Source organism: Temnothorax nylanderi, unplaced genomic scaffold (assembly GCF_030848795.1).
Source record: "Temnothorax nylanderi isolate EJ_2023f unplaced genomic scaffold, tnyl_v1.0 TNYL_tig0284_pilon, whole genome shotgun sequence".
Taxonomy (NCBI): domain Eukaryota; kingdom Metazoa; phylum Arthropoda; class Insecta; order Hymenoptera; family Formicidae; genus Temnothorax; species Temnothorax nylanderi.
Genome location: NW_027249346.1, coordinates 186,107 through 202,922, shown reverse-complemented (window position 1 = coordinate 202,922; position 16,816 = coordinate 186,107). Strand labels below are relative to the sequence as shown.

General features: G+C 30.1%; 3 protein-coding genes across 3 annotated transcripts; all 3 read left to right on the top strand.

The window, feature by feature from the left end:
- Positions 1–78: 78 nt before the first annotated feature.
- Positions 79–4,050, top strand: LOC139780546 (KIF-binding protein-like). The gene has a single exon (XM_071719199.1). It carries the CDS (start codon positions 2,377–2,379, stop codon positions 3,874–3,876), a length of 1,500 nt encoding a protein of 499 aa, XP_071575300.1. The 5' UTR covers positions 79–2,376; the 3' UTR covers positions 3,877–4,050.
- Positions 4,051–4,467: 417 nt separating this feature from the next.
- On the top strand, positions 4,468–8,042 carry LOC139780564 (uncharacterized). Its single transcript, XM_071719248.1, has 6 exons — positions 4,468–5,446; positions 5,513–5,725; positions 6,074–6,550; positions 6,790–6,949; positions 7,116–7,288; positions 7,753–8,042. Exons 2-6 carry the CDS (start codon positions 5,705–5,707, stop codon positions 7,861–7,863), a joined length of 942 nt encoding a protein of 313 aa, XP_071575349.1. The 5' UTR covers positions 4,468–5,446; positions 5,513–5,704; the 3' UTR covers positions 7,864–8,042.
- Positions 8,043–10,451: 2,409 nt separating this feature from the next.
- LOC139780562 (KIF-binding protein-like) lies at positions 10,452–12,570 on the top strand. The gene is made up of 2 exons (XM_071719243.1): positions 10,452–10,689; positions 10,767–12,570. The coding sequence occupies exons 1-2, from the start codon at positions 10,635–10,637 to the stop codon at positions 12,269–12,271; spliced, it is 1,560 nt and encodes a 519-aa protein (XP_071575344.1). The 5' UTR covers positions 10,452–10,634; the 3' UTR covers positions 12,272–12,570.
- Positions 12,571–16,816: the final 4,246 nt, after the last annotated feature.

Genomic DNA, 16,816 nt, shown 5'->3' with positions numbered 1-16,816 from the left:
CTAAAGAATACGAAATATTTAATTGTTTTACATCAGAATGTAACATAACACAAATCAACATACACAAATGTAAGAAAATTCACCTGATTTCAATAATTCTTATAAAAATAAAACGTTTCTGATATTTTAAAATAAAATTCAGAGACGGCGTTATGGACCCTCCCCCTTTTTTTAATTCTCTCACTGTTAGGTAGAAAGTCTCATCTGTTTAAATTGTGCTTTATATATATTTTGTCTCTACTTGTTCCTTCTGAGATTTCCTCGATAGACTGAAAATTAGAGTTTATCCTACAATTTTAATAATAGGTACCTATATTAAGTATTATTTAGTGAATATGAAATATTCGGCTTCCAGTTAAACTGATATCTTTTGCGATGCCATCAATTTTCTTATCAAAACAGGAAGGTTTTCAAATAGTAATAAGTAAAACAATTAAATTATTGACGTCAATTTAAGTAATTAATCGCTATTGTATTCGAGCAGGCCCTAATATCCAATTTTTCAGCATTTTTTTATATTGTTCATACGCTGTAAATTGCATCGCTGCGTATGGCACAGTCTGATCATTTAAACGAAATTGCCTTTATACAAAGTAGAGAAATTTTCGCGTCGAATAATTTTCCTGAAACTCGAGAAAACATCTGCAAATTTTCACGTACTTTTTCATATATGTCGCGTACAAATACTTTGTATTATTTGCATCTATGTATTATTGACAAAAAAGTTTACATTTTCACCTAAATGTTTGTAGTGCTCGTGCTGTGCCTGCAATAAAATTTTAATCCTGTCCAATGATGCCACGGCCGTTGTTTAGCATACGCTGGCAACACATGCGCATAATTCTTTGCAGGTATATTGATATTTATAATGCGATAATAATTCACGCATTCTTATATAAATGCAAAAAGACCCTGTCATGTCGACGAATGTTAACAAATCCCCGAAAGCATTTCGATACAAAAATTGACATGCATTGGGGTGTTGCGATTTTTTTTTTTTTTTTAAGCAGGAGTTTAAAATTGACCAATCAGGTTGGCGGAAAGTTCGCATATGGAAAGTATCTGAAGTTAGACGTTTTCGGATCAAACGCGTCATATCTTATTATTCGTGCATTGTGACTTGAAATCGCATGTAGGCTGCGTTCGGGGAGCGCGCTATTAGCGCTATTGCATCATACTATCTTTATCGCTCATCAGGTGTAAAACAAAGATAGAATAAGCAAATAGCGCTAACAGCGCGTTCCCCGAAAGCAAGCGTAGTGGAATGATATAAGGTAAGTGTACCAATACCGGGGCACTTAAAACCTATGTCTGGACACCTTTATCATTTTGGTTTTTAAATAAGTATAACGCAAATTAAAATCAAAGATAAAAATATAATACAAAAAAAATATTTTTATCTTTGAATTTTTAATTTTAATTCGCGTTATAACTTATTTAACTAAAATGATAAAAATGTTCAGACATAGGTACGTGTCCCAGCATTGCTATATTTATCTTAAGTACTTTACGCGCAGACTTACGCGTAACAAAGAACGTAGGATTAAGAAAATAAATAAATTAAATTAAATAGTTAAATTTAATAGTGTTATACTGTATCCATATGTAGAAAGATATTATCGAGACTCGATATCTGCAGACAACTTCATCGTGCGACATCATTGGCCACGCAAATATTGAACAATCTGATTGGTCGAAAACATTTATCATTTAAAAATTAAAACAATCGAGATGTTTGGTTATTAAAATTTTTATTTGTAGATGTGTTTCGAGAATTCGCCATTTAACATAAAACTTGCGTAATTTTTGTTTTAATATTAACATAAAGTTAAATTGTTAGAATTTATAATAAAAAAGATGTTTATTCCAACGAGCTCATTAGAAAGACCATACTCGACAAATAAATAAATAAATTTGACACCTTGGGTCATTGGGTGAGATCTTATGCCTCTTTCGGGAAACTTGTCTATGCTCAACGTCACAATTCGATATCCTATAGGAGAACGCACTAGAGACCCTACATAAAGAGAAATTTTATTCCTATATAATATACATTTTAATTGGATATCGGAAGTGTAAACTAATTTTGTGTATAGCACGTGTATGTAGAAATCCCCCATCCAGGATTAGAGAACGTTTGATAAATTTGCAAGTCAGAATACAACAAGTTTATAAATTTATACTAAAAATTTTCTTTCTATCAATATTGAGTAATAATGTTCGCGTACTTCAAACAAGTAATGGAAGAAAAACTCGCAATTCTTCAACTCGGTAACGCATACAAATAATTTAGGTAAATAAATGTCCATGTAATGATTCTAACCATTAATTCTCATTGTTTATACAGAAACGATACCGGCCGAATCCACTACAAGTATGAATATTAGTAAGAAATTTTTGGAAGTTCTACAATTGTCGTTTGAAGTAAAGTACATGGTTGAAGACACTAAACTTGCTAAGAAAAGAATCAAAATAAAAGCGTTACAGGAGAGGATGAATGTGTTGTATCATAATGTAGTCGATGTTTTAAAGGACCGAAATTTTGATGATCGTGTTGCTTTAGCGGCAGCTCATTACAACATTGGCTTAGAATATGTCACTTCTTTGAATACTGACGATTTAAATACTGCTAAACAGTGTTTTCAAAAATGTTTTAAACTGTTAAAGGACAAAATGTTAGACCGTAAAGCTATATTGACATCTATAGGTGCATTTAACGAATTGAATTCAGTTTGTGAGAAAATTGACAAAAAACAGGATATTATATTCTTGAATACAGCAATGTTCCTATATTACTCGTACACAAATAAGGATAATTATCCTGATCCCATCCACGTAGCAAATCTTGTTGGTATTAAAGAAAAAGAATCGAATCCTAAAATTATCTTGAACAGTTTGCATCATACAACTTTACAGGACTTAGGCCGTCAATATCTCACTAGATCGCAAGATAAGCGCGAATTTGTAATATACATGCATTTAATATTAAACAACCGACTGAAAGACATGATATATGGCAAAATAAAATATGACGACAAATGTCTTGATATGGCTTTAACTTTATTTGATCTGTCTAGATACTTTCTAGCAATCGATCTGTTCACTGAAGCTAAAAGTCGCATTGCTATTGGAGGTTATGTAATAGACAGATTTGTTGAAAATTTGTCGGCAGAGAAAAAAGCTTCTCTTAATTTGAATGAAAGTCATAGTTATGCCTTTGCCGTTAATGCTAGATCTTGGGGTTTCTATGGAGTTTCTCTTTTACGTTTCTGGATGAAAAAATTTTCACAGAATAAAGAAAAATCTTCTGAGATACAAGATGAAATGTCAAAATTAGAGACAAAATCTATGGAGTCAAAAATGATTTCTGACCTACTAGAAAAGGATTTGGAACATATAACTAATTGTAAGATCACAGAACATGTAACTAAGATCACAGAAACATGTATATTGAATCTTGCTGATGCCAAATCGGTTTTCGTAAAAACTTTGAGAGAACTTGAAGCAGCGAAGGAATATTTTACTGCAGACACTGACATCGAAAATTATGCCAAAATAACACTTAAAATTTCGGATACATACAAATATTTTGCAGGTTTTGAAGAACAAAGAGATGAACAAATAAAATTACATAAACGGCGAGTAGAGTGTTTAGAGGACGCTCGTAAAAATTTTCGCACAACAATTGAGAATGATAGAGAATTACAAATCTACAAACGCATTTGGTACGAAATGGTGACTTCATGTTCCACGGTTATGGATTTAATGGTCGAGGAAACATATTTCGACGAATCATTTGAAGAACTGTCAATGAAAGCTGATCAATATGCGAAAATAATCGCAGAAAATATCAATTTTTATTTAAATACAGTTTAGATTTTTTTATATGTATTTAGTCTTTACTAAGATTTCTTCATTTTTCATTATTTGTGACGACATTGGAAAATATTATTGCATGCATTTCTCTATCGTATGTAAGTCATATAAGAAACATAATATGTGATTAAAAAAATATCTTTCAATTAATTGTCTGTATTACTTAAATATAACTGAGGATAAATAATTCTTGAATGAATCATATTTCTTAACATTTTTATATGATAGACATACGTTAAAAATATAATTCTTACATTTATTATACTCTTATATTTTTATATTTGACAATAATTTACATTTTATAATAATTGACAATAACACACAAAATTATTTAAGATTATATATTACATGTATTATGTATGTTATATACATCATACAACAAATATATTCTTATATACAAATATATTAATGTATATAATGTACATAATGTATATACATTATGTCGATATATTATATACATATTAATACAGTTCTGTAAGAATATATTTATTATATAGAAATTACATAAGATTATATAAATAGTATAATTTATACATGTATATATGTATATAACCTTAAATAACATAAATTATAGAAATATATAATCTCATTTATAAACAGACAAATTGTAAAAATTATCGATGCGTAGAACTGTATGAAAAAAATATTAGGCAAAGAATTGAAATTTTTAAGTAAGTTACTCTATTTGCAAATTTAATTTACCTCTCTCAACATTCTCAAAGCGACATACATGTTTGATTCCAAAGTAATGTACTGCTGGTAACTTGAAAATTTTGCTCTGATAGTGTCAAACGGATATTACGTGATTGCAACCGCTGTAACACTCGCAGCAGCTCTGGCCAGAAACCCATTATCTTACTTAAACGATCCCTCTACAGACTACCAGAAATTATGCTAACAATACAAAATGTCAATTTTAATTATAGTTACAAACAAGAAACAGAGATTGAACTTATATGTACATACAGAGAATATATAATTAAAACTTTCTTAAACGCATGCAAATAATCAGTCGAATATTAATATAGCGGATTTGAGATACCTACACTAACAGAAAGGGGGAGGGTCTAAAAGGCCGGTTTTTGGCCCCTTCTGAATTTCATTTTAAAATATCAGAAACGTTTTATTTTTATAAGAATTATTGAAATCAGGTGATTTTAAGCTAAACGGACATGTTTTGAAGCCTATCACACCAATTAATATCATTTTTACCATCAACGCTCTTATGCTACTTACATTCTTCTTACACTTTGCACTTGTGTATAGTGTGTGTGCGCATCATTCCCACTTACGCTACCGCGCACTACCGAAACCGTTTTCTGTCTATACTGACGTCAACGGTTGACGCCTGCCGTTAAATACAAAGTTTCTTTTCGATCTTCTCACGTTAAACTATATTTTCTTGTAACTCTTTTATATAACACATATTACCTACCATCAAATAAATATCTACATCAACTATTTATTTTAGAAAAATTGTGCTACAAGATACATGTTGATACTAAAGAATACAAAATATTGAATTGTTTTACATCAGAATGTAACATATCACAAATCAACACACACAAATGTAAGAAAATTATATGCAGGTGGCATAAGATCGTTGATGGTAAATTTGCATCAAGCATATTTTCAGAATGCGTATATAGACAACATACTTTTTTAAAAATTTAATGACGTCCGTACTTTTTGTCTCGGGACGATTTTGCAATGTGCAACTGATGAAATTATGGAACCTTATTATTTCAACCTGACGTCAGCGATTCTTTGGGTTATTTAAGTTAGTGACACTGAGGAATCGCGTTAGTAAAACTGCAAGAGCTACACGATGTTTTCGCATCGAGGATTAGTAAGTGAACTCTTCTGATGCATATTTTATATTTATTTAATATTTTTATTTGAGTCCTTAACTTCTGGAATTAGAACTTTTCAATAATTAAGCCATATCATCAGCGTTAGACAGAAATTTTGTAGAAATTAATACATAATAAAACGTTCATTTCTCTTTTATATTTATATTTTACTTTTTTTCTAAATCGATTTTTATATTAACAAAATAATATTCCATAATAAATCTATAAATATATAATCTTTCTCTCAATAATTTTAAATTGTTACATAAATAATTTAGGGAACAAATTTCTGCCATAACATCTGTTCGAGAATAATCTGCTTAAAGTTTCCTTAATCATTCCAGTTCTTAGCAGTGACAACCTCGTTAGCAAGTATCGCACTTGCCGACGTCCTCGTTCAACCCGGCTATGAACATCAATACGACAGCAATCCACGCTATTTACAAGATCAGTCTGTTCCGCAGTACTGGATACAGTCTCCGACTGAACAATATCGCGCGGAACAATTATCAGACCAGGAATCGACGCGATATCTTCCGGGAGTTCAGACGGTGTATCCCTATGAATCGAACCAAATCAATGCTCGTTCAAGTGAGCCAATCATCTCTACCCAAGATGGACTTCCATTCTACTACACAATCTACCCACTATACTACTTGTATCGATCATTGTATCAATCATTGACACCGCAATCAAAACAAGCCTCAACAACAGAAAAAAATGAAGATCCAAAAGAGGCTAAGCGTAAAAGAATGGAAGAATCGAGGCGTAGAAAGCAATTTATCCACCATATGGGCGGAGGCCGCTCTCTTCAACCCTTGGTGAATGCTCATTATCATATTACTTAATCTGATTAAATGACATATGTTTCATTAACTTAACATTCGCAATATTTTATTTATATTACTATCATTTTATTAAAATTTTAAACTTTATTTAGATTTATATTTTAAATGTAATATTTAATTTAAAATACCTACAACAAACGCTGATATTTATCATGTTCTTGCACACGAATTGATAAGTTACTGAATATTTCATAAGAATGATATTTCTCCAGATGGTACACAACCGAAGGAAAAGATCGGATCGTGCAAGCATTAAATCTGAGGTCGTTGCACATGACAATGATGTGGTCGCGAAGTCGCCCTTAACTGACGCCAAGCATCCTACAACCATCGACTCGTTACTTCCAGAACATGAGCCTACTGATACTACTGGTAAATATTTCATAGCACAAGATTAAAATTTGACATCTTCAAGTAATAACCTAACGCTTATCTTGAAAGACGCGTAACTCCAGCTTATATATGAGTTCCAATGAGACGGGAACATAAATCATTGTACCGATATTAATACGCTTCAATGTAAACTGTTCAATTACAGATAAGCGGGTGGAAAACCGTCAGATCAAGAATGACTATATAACAAATCCACGTTCATTCGGTTTTTATACGGAAAATATGCACCCTGGACGTACATACAACATTCTCAACACAATGCAAAGTATGATTCACCAGTTTTATACAAATCTTAAGCCTTCAACCGCACAAGACGAGGTATGTTGCGACGATTCATTTCAATATAAACTTTTTATGAGATTCGCGTAATATCTTCGAGTTCGTGGAAATAGGACGATAACGATTATAGTAGTAAATTCGTTTTATGTGCTTAAAAATTTTTATTTTTGTCCGATCTATAGAAATTTAATTGATTATTACGACCGAGACGATATGGATTTCTTGCGCAAATATTTTTCAATTAAAATCTAAAATTTAATTAAATTTCTCAATTTAAATCTGATTAATGAAATGCACAACTTTAATATTAAAAATGGAACATTTTTCGAACATTATGAATGTGTTTCATAAAGTTTAAAAAATATTCTTTTTTGCAATATAAAATATATAAATATTCGTATGGTCTATGATACAAAATATCTTATATAATATTTTTAAAAAAAGAGAAAAAGAACGAAACATTTTTTTACAAATTTTAATAAAACGCATTATGTATGTTACAGGAAATCACAAATATGAACATGATCAGCACGGCAGAGCCAAGCCAGAACAAGATTGTCGGTGCGCCGTATGACACAAATGACAGACCGTCATGTTCTATTTATTACTCTTAATTACTATTGTACTATGCGCGCATAATTTTTTATAAAGGTGCATTCCTTCTCAAACTTTGTCCGCTCGGTAGTCGAACTTTTATATGGGCGATTCCACGTCAAATCGGACAAGATTTGACCTCGTATTTTTTAAATCGATTGAAACTTTTTTTACATGAAATATACATAAAATAAGCAGATACGTATTTTTTTGTTTGTCCAAAAATTTTTTTTTGCAAAAGCTATAAACAATACAATTTTCGTCAAAAATGAAGAAGTCGTCTACTTTACAAATTAATATCTCTGGTTATATTTGTCGTAGAGAAATCTACAAAAAAGCATTTTAAAACTAAGAAGACAATCTTTGAGAAAAATAAGTTCAAGTTACAAGAAATTGCAAATTCCAATTGTTATAAGCAATTGAAATTTTTAATTAATTTTTTCACGCTTCGCGCGCGCTATTTAGCTTTAACTTTATGCTATTACTATTACATTATTAACTTCTTGATACACACAACTGTAAAAATATACGATAACAGCTGCAAATGAAGTAATCACAGCGAGAGAACCAATCGGCATCGCGGAAAAGCAACAATAAACTTCGATAGATTCGAGTATCGACTTTACATCTCTTTTTTAGATATGGATTTTGTCTCTACTTGTTCCTTCTGAGATTTCCTCTATCGACTGAAAATTAGAGTTTATCTTACAGTTTTAATAGGTATATTAAGTATTATTTATAGTGAATATGAAATATTCGGCTTCCAGTTAAACTGATATTTTTTGCGATGCCATCAATTTTCTTATCAACACAGGAGGGTTTTCAAATAGTTAGTAATAATTAAAACAATTGAATTATTGACGTCAATTTAAGTAATTAAAGTAATCTGAATATTTCTATTTAAGAAAAAGCAGGACGGCATTTAATCCGAAAACTTTGATACGCGTGGTTTCAAACATCGCTATTGTATTTGAGCAGGCCCTAATATCCAATTTTTCAGCATTTTTTTATATTGTTCATACGCTGTAAATTGCATCGCTGCGTATGGCACAGTCTGATCATTTAAACGAAATTGCCTTTATACAAAGTAGAGAAATTTTCGCGTCGAATAATTTTCCTGAAACTCGAGAAAACACCTGCAAATTTTTACGTACTTATTCATATATGTCGCATACAAATACTTTATTGTATTATTTGCATCTATTATTGACAAAAGAGTTTACATTTTCACCTAAATGTTTGTAGTGCTCGTGCTGTGCTTGCAATAAAATTTTAATCCCGTCCAATGATGCCACGGCCGTTGTTTAGCATACGCTGGCAACACATGCGCATAATTCTTTGCAGGTATATTGATATTTATAATGCGATAATAATTCACGCATTCTTATATAAATGCAAAAAGACCCTGTCATGTCGACGAATGTTAACAAATCCCCGAAAGCATTTCGATACAAAAATTGACATGCATTGGGGTGTTGCAATTTTTTTTTTTAAGCAGAAGAAGTTTAAAATTGACCAATCAGGTTGGCGGAAAGTTCGCATATGGAACGTATCTGAAGTTAGACGTTTTCGGATCAAACGCGTCATATCTTATTATTCGTGCATTGTGACTTGAAATCGCATGTAGACAGTGTTCGGGAGCACGCTATTAGCGCTATTCCATCATTCTATCTTTATCGCTCATCAGGTGTAAAACAAAGATAGAATAAGCAAATAGCGCTAACAGCGCGCTCCCCCAACGCAGGCGTAGTGGAATGATATAAGGTAAGTGTACCAATGCCGGAGCACTTAAAACCTATGTCTGGACACCTTTATCATTTTGGTTTTTAAATAAGTATAATCAAAATTATAATCAAAGATAAAAATATAATACAAGAAAAATAATTTTATCTTTGATTCTTTGATTTTAATTCGCGTTATAACTTATTTAACTAAAATGATAAAAATGTCCAGACATAGGTACGTGTCCCGGCATTGCTATATTTATATTAAGTACTTTACGCGCAGACTTATGCGTAACAAAGAACGTAGCATTAAGAAAATAAATAAATTAAATTAAATAGTTAAATTTAATAGTGTTATACTGTATCCATATGTAGAAAGATATTGAGACTCGATATCTGCAGGCAACTTCATCGTGCGACGTCATTGGCCACGCAAATATTGAACAATCTGATTGGTCGAAAACTTTAAACATTTATCATTTGTAGTATTTATCATTATGTATATATATGTATATGTATGTATATGTATGTATACATATTTATCATTATGTAGCACATAAAAATTAAAACAATCGAGATGTTTGGTTATTAAAATTTTCATTTGTAGATGTGTTTCGAGAATTCGCCATTTAACATAAAACTTGCGTAATTTTTCTTTTAATATTAACATAAAGTTAAATTGTTAGATTTTATAATAAAAAAGATGTTTATTCCAACGAGCTCTTTTGAAAGACCATACTCGACAAATAAATAAATAAATTTGACACCTTGGGTCATTGGGTGAGATCTTATGCCTCTTTCGGAAAACTTGTCTATGCTCAACGTCACAATTCGATATCCTATAGGAGAACGCACTAGAGACCCTACATAAAGAAAAATTTTATTCCTATAAAATATACATTTTAATTGGATATCGGAAGTGTAAACTAATTTTGTGTATAGCACGTGTATAGCACGTGGAAATCCCCCATCTAGGATGAGAGAACGTTTGATAAATTTGCAAGTCAGAATACAACAAGTTTATAAATTTATACTAAAAATTTTCTTTATATCAATATTGAGTAATAATGTTCGCGTACTTCAAACAAGTAATGGAAGAAAAACTCGCAATTCTTCAACTCGGTAACGCATACAAATAATTTAGGTAAATAAATGTCCATGTAATGATTTCTAACCATTAATTCTCATTGTTTATACAGAAACGGTACCGGCCGAATCCAGTACAAGTATGAATATTAGTAAGAAATTTTTGGGAGTTCTACATTTGTCGTTTGAAGTAAAGTACATGGATGAAGACACTAAACTTGCTAAGAAGAGAAACAAAATAAAAGCGTTACAGGAGAGGATGAATGTGTTGTATCATAATGTCGATGTTTTAAAGGACCAAAATTTTGATGATCGTGTTGCTTTAGCGACAGCTTATTACAACATTGGCTTAGAATATGTTACATCTACGAATATTGACGATTTAGAAACTGCTCTACACTGTCTTTCAAGTTGTTTGGAACTGTTAGAAGGAAAAATGTTTGACCGTAAAGCTATATTGACATCTATAGGTGCACTGAACGAATTGCATTCACTTTCTGAGAAATTTGAGAAAAAGAAAGATAATGAATTCTTGAATACGGCAATGTTACTATATCACACGTACACAAATAAGGATAATTATCCTGATCCCATCAACGTAGCAAATCTTGTTGGTATTAAAGAAAAAGAATCGAATCCTAAAATTATCTTAAACAGTTTGCATCATACAACTTTACAGGACTTAGGACGTCAATATCTCACTAGGTCGCAAGATAAGCGCGAATTTGTAATATACACGCATTTATTATTAAACAACCGAATGATAGACATGATATATGGCAAAACAAAATATGACGACAAATGTCTTGATATAGCTTTAACTTTATTTGATCTGTCTAGATACTTTCTAGCAAACGATCTGTTCACTGAAGCTAAAAGTCGCATTGCTATTGGAGATTATATAATAGATAGATTTGTTGAAAATTTGTCGGCAGAGAAAAAAGCTTCTCTTAATTTGAATAAAAGTTTTAATAATGCCTTTGCCGTTAGTGCTAGATCTTGGGGTTTCTATGGAGTTTCTCTTTTACGTTTCTGGATGAAAAAATTTTCACAGAATAAAGAAAAATCTTCTGAGATACAAGATAAAATGTCAAAATTAAAGACAAAATCTAAGGAGTCAAATTTAATGATTTCTGACTTACTAGAAGAAGAATTGGAACATATAACTAGTATGATCACAGAAACATGTATATTGAATCTTGCTGATGCCAAATCGGTTTTCGTAAAAACTGTGAGAGAACTTGAAGCAGCGAAGGAATATTTTACTGCAGACACTGACATCGAAAATTATGCGAAGATAACACTTAAAATTTCGGATACATACAAATATTTTGCAAGTTTTGAAGAACAAAGAGATGAACAAATAAAATTACATAAACAGCGAGTAGAGTGTTTAGAGGACGCTCGTAAAAAATTTCGCACAACAATTGAGAATGATAGAGAATTACAAATCTACAAACGCATTTGGTACGAAATGGTGACTTCATGTTCCACGGTTATGGATTTAATGGTCGAGGAAACATATTATGACGAATCATTTAAAGAGCTGTCAATGAATGCTAATCAATATGCGAAAATGATTGCGGAAAATATTGATCTTTATTTAAATGCTGTTTAGATTTTTTTTAATATTTAGACCTCTCTAAGATTTGTACGCGCGTTTCTCGTTATTTATGACTTTATGTTGGTGAATATTATTTGAATGCATTCCGCGTTAACGTATATGAGTCATATAAGAAACATGATTTAAAAAATGTTTTATTAATTATTGTATAATCTAGGAATAAATAATTCTTGAAAAAGTCATGTTCCTTATAATATTTTCATATAATAGATGTATATGTGTATAAAAATATCATTCTTACATTTATTATACTCTTGTGCATTTTTATAATTAACAATATATTACGATAACTGACAATAATATACAATCATATATAGGATTATATATTATATATATTAAATAAATTTATATATAAAAATATTTTTATTATAGAAATTATATAATAGATTATATAAATAGTATAATTTATATATGTATATTTATAATGTTAAATAACACAAATTATTTAAATATATAATCTCATATATGTATAAACAGACAAATTGTAAGAATTATCAATGCTCGTAGAACTGTGTGAAAAAAATATTAGGCAAAGAAATTACAATTTTTAAATACTTTACTCTAATTGTGTATTAAGCGATTTAAAAAATATATATTCTATAGATTTAAATGCATTGACAAACAGACTTCAAGACAACGTTAATTTACCTTCTCAAAGCGGCGTATTTGTTTCTAAAGTAAAGTGTTACTAGTAATTTGAAAACTAGTCTTCCTCTGAAAGTGTCGAATTGATCAATTCGACACTTTCAGAGGAAGACTAGTTTTGGCCAGAAACCAATTACCTTACTTAAACGATCTGTCTAACTGCTGACAAAAATTATGCGAACTTTAATATCAATTTAAATAGTTACAATCAAGAAACAGAGATTTGAACGTATATATACAATATAGAATGTATAATTAAAATTAATAAAAAAATATTAAGCAAAGAAATTAAAATTGTTAAGTAATTTACTTTATTTGTTTATTAAGCGATTTAAAGGAAAATATATTTTTTATAAATTTAAATGTATTTAACAACTCCAAGAGTATATTAATATACCTTCTCAAAGCGGCGTGTTTAATTCCAAAGTAAAGTGTTGCTTGTAACTTGAAAGACTAGTCTCGCTCTGATAGTGTTAAATGTTACGTGATTGCAACCGCTGTGACATTTGCAACAGCTCTGGCCAGAAACCCGTTTCCTTTTAAACAATTTGTCCAACTGCTGACAAAAATTATGCAAACTTCAATATCAATTTAAATAGTTACAACCAAGAAACGGAGATTTGAACGTATATGTACAATACAGAATGTATAATCAAAACTTTCTCAAATGCATGCAGACAATAGGCCGAATATTAATATAGTAGATTTGAGATACATTAACAGAAACTTTTTTAATTCTCTCACTGCTCGGTAGAAAGTTTTATCTGCTTACTTTGTGTTTTACATACATTCCTCTACTTCCTTTCCTATGTTCCTTCTGAGATTTCCTCTATCGACTAAAAATTAAAATTTATTTTAATAATATTAACAATGAATAATAATATTACAATTAACATTATTGCAAACGCCGCATATTTTAAAAAGTTGTAACCGTTGCACGCTCAACGAATTATTATTAGATGAGCTTTATTAAGTCGCGGAGCGACGAGAGTGCGTGTGAAAGACACTTATTCGGACCCACCTGCACACACACACCTGCATATACCTGGAGAGTACAATATTACTTGTAGAACTTAGAATCCTATCTGTTTTCCTAATTGGAATGATGGTTAATGTTGAATTTGTCTCTACTGGAAAAGTAACGCGAAATTTGAGCATTCAGTGTCTTAAGTATTTATCATTTTAAATATTTATAACTGCAGGTTCTACAAAAAACGAAATTTGCCATTAACGATCCAGCATGGTATTGCCGAAAGAGAATTGACCGGTTAGTGTTACAAAATTGGTTCGGTTTTCTTTCGCTGTTTACATTTTATGGATAAAATATTATTGTTTAGAAAAAAAAATAGAACGGACTAATGATTAGTGATCGATTTATTTGGATTGTCGATGCTGAAGCTCTGCCGTATTCATGGTCAGGATATAAATATTAGGTAATTTCAAAGAAAGTTTATAATTATATAAGTGTATAAAGGTTGCATAGATTGCTATTGAAGTTATCATCTTTTCTTTTTTTTAAAAGCTTGTCTTTTAAGATTTTAAAATACCTTTTTAGAAAGAGGCATAAAAACAAATAACGAGAATAAAGAATTTTATATCAAGCGTTGTTTAAAAATAGCATAAAGAATAAAATACAATGTACGCAATCTGCTGCCGACGTACCCTCTTTTCTTTCGAGGCACTTCGCGCACAAGTGAAATACGTACAGTTTTTATGCCAGCCTTCAAAAACGGATTCATTATATAAACAAGCTTATATCAATGTATTTAAATTTATTTAAGGACATTGCATCGATATCGCGACAATAGAGTTTACGGATATTTTGCTTTGCAAGATAATGAACACGAATAACGTCATAACGGACACCAATAAAACGAAAATGTTAAACATTATGAAATTTCGTCGATCTCGTCGGCGAAGGCTTTTCACAACGAAATAGTAGCAAAAACGCAATCAATTAAGAATTTCATTTGAAATCACATCATACAGTTTTAAATATTAAAGTCTTAAGTATTATATTATAAATAATAATAATAATAAATATAATTATATTTATTATTATTATATTATTATATTATTATTATATTAATTTATTATTATTATATTATTATTTTTATTTTGTCTACAACCTTTTCAATCATCAAATTATATCCCCTTGTCTCTGCCTATCCGAATCTACCTACCCGTAATTCAGTATATTCTATCGTCCTATTATACTTATCCATTTTCCTACCTACCCGTGTTACAACCTAATACAACAAATCTTTATTTATGATCGTGACACGATTTATAAGTAGCCTGATTTACTAATTAATCCAGCGGGATATTTGAAACGGGGTACTTCTCAAGTGTTAAAACCCCCAATTTCCACATTTTCCACATCTCAAGTGATCATGTCATGATTGAAATTTAATTAAGGTCTTTCCGATTTCGCACATATGCGAGAAAATATAGAGAAATTAGCCCTATTTTGGGCTAATAAACAGATAGATATATCAAACCACTTTGTACGTTACCTTATGTACATATTTCACCAATGTGGTCAATGCTGACCACTTATCTTATCGTATCCAGTCTTCTTTTTTGGGCCAGATTGGACCTACCTTTTGCTGATTGTATTTCGACCAGAAATTAATAGAAAGGAAAAAAACTCCTTCTACTGTCGGATTATTATCATCGTCGACAAATAACATTATATACGTTCGATTTGAATTATATATGTAAGCATCGATTGTATCGAAAAATGCATGACAACAAGAAGTTAATTTAAAATGAAATATTAATCTATATATAAAAAGTGACACAACAATGGTCAAAAAGAATGTCACTAATTCCGTTATTTGCTTGAGAATATTGATTGACCGTTTCTTTTGTGACCCGTTCTTTTAATTAGGAATTATAATCATCAAGTATAAAAAAAAATTTACTTTACGTTATATGAATATTGATCTCAATTATATGAAAAATTGAATTCGTAATGTAGATAAAATTAAAAAATTAATAACGGAAAATTTCTCGGAAAATGCAAAAACCGATCGCAAAAATACGAAGATGCGTGATTGTGCATGTTTTTCATGCGGTTCGCATCTTGAAAGTGTATCAAGTAAGATATAGAAAATAAATGACGTAAGAGATCTAAAAAAAATTAATTTTCCATCCAATTGGTATTATAATTGGATATTATAATTAATCATTAATCGCGTAGTTATAACTGAATAATACAATAGGTATAATTGCAAATCTTTATAAATTCACATATAAATATATCTCGTTATATTTTTAATTTTCTACTAAAATTATTTTTAAATTAATATATTCATATATTATATTACTGCAAAATTGAATGTATAGGTGTACTATACGATAAATTCTAAAATAATTTAAAAGGTTCCAGCGCGTCTCGACAAAATATTTAAAATCTCACGTCATGTATTACTTGACTGGCATAAAACCAATTTCTCAATCAAAAATAGATGGATAGGCTACAAAAAATTAGGGTAAAATCGATGCTTTGTTAAAATAAATTTCGTAATAACCATTTTAGTAATAACCATTATCACATTTTCTATAAAATAAATTGCATAATAAGACCAAAATATTTCATATCCCTCTTACTTATGCTTATATTTATGCCGACTGACATTTTTTAAATATATCTATATATTGCTTCTTTGCATCAATTTATATAATATTTAATCTTGATGGATAAATATATAGAAAAGGAATAGAGAGAGATGGATATATAATATAAAAAACAGACATCCTAACTAATTAATAATTTTGCTCTATCTATAACAGATATTTCTTTTTTTTTATAACACCTAACACAATATCTTATTTACTCTCTTTTATTCAAGAAAAATAATATCATAAAAATAATTCTTTAGAAAAAAT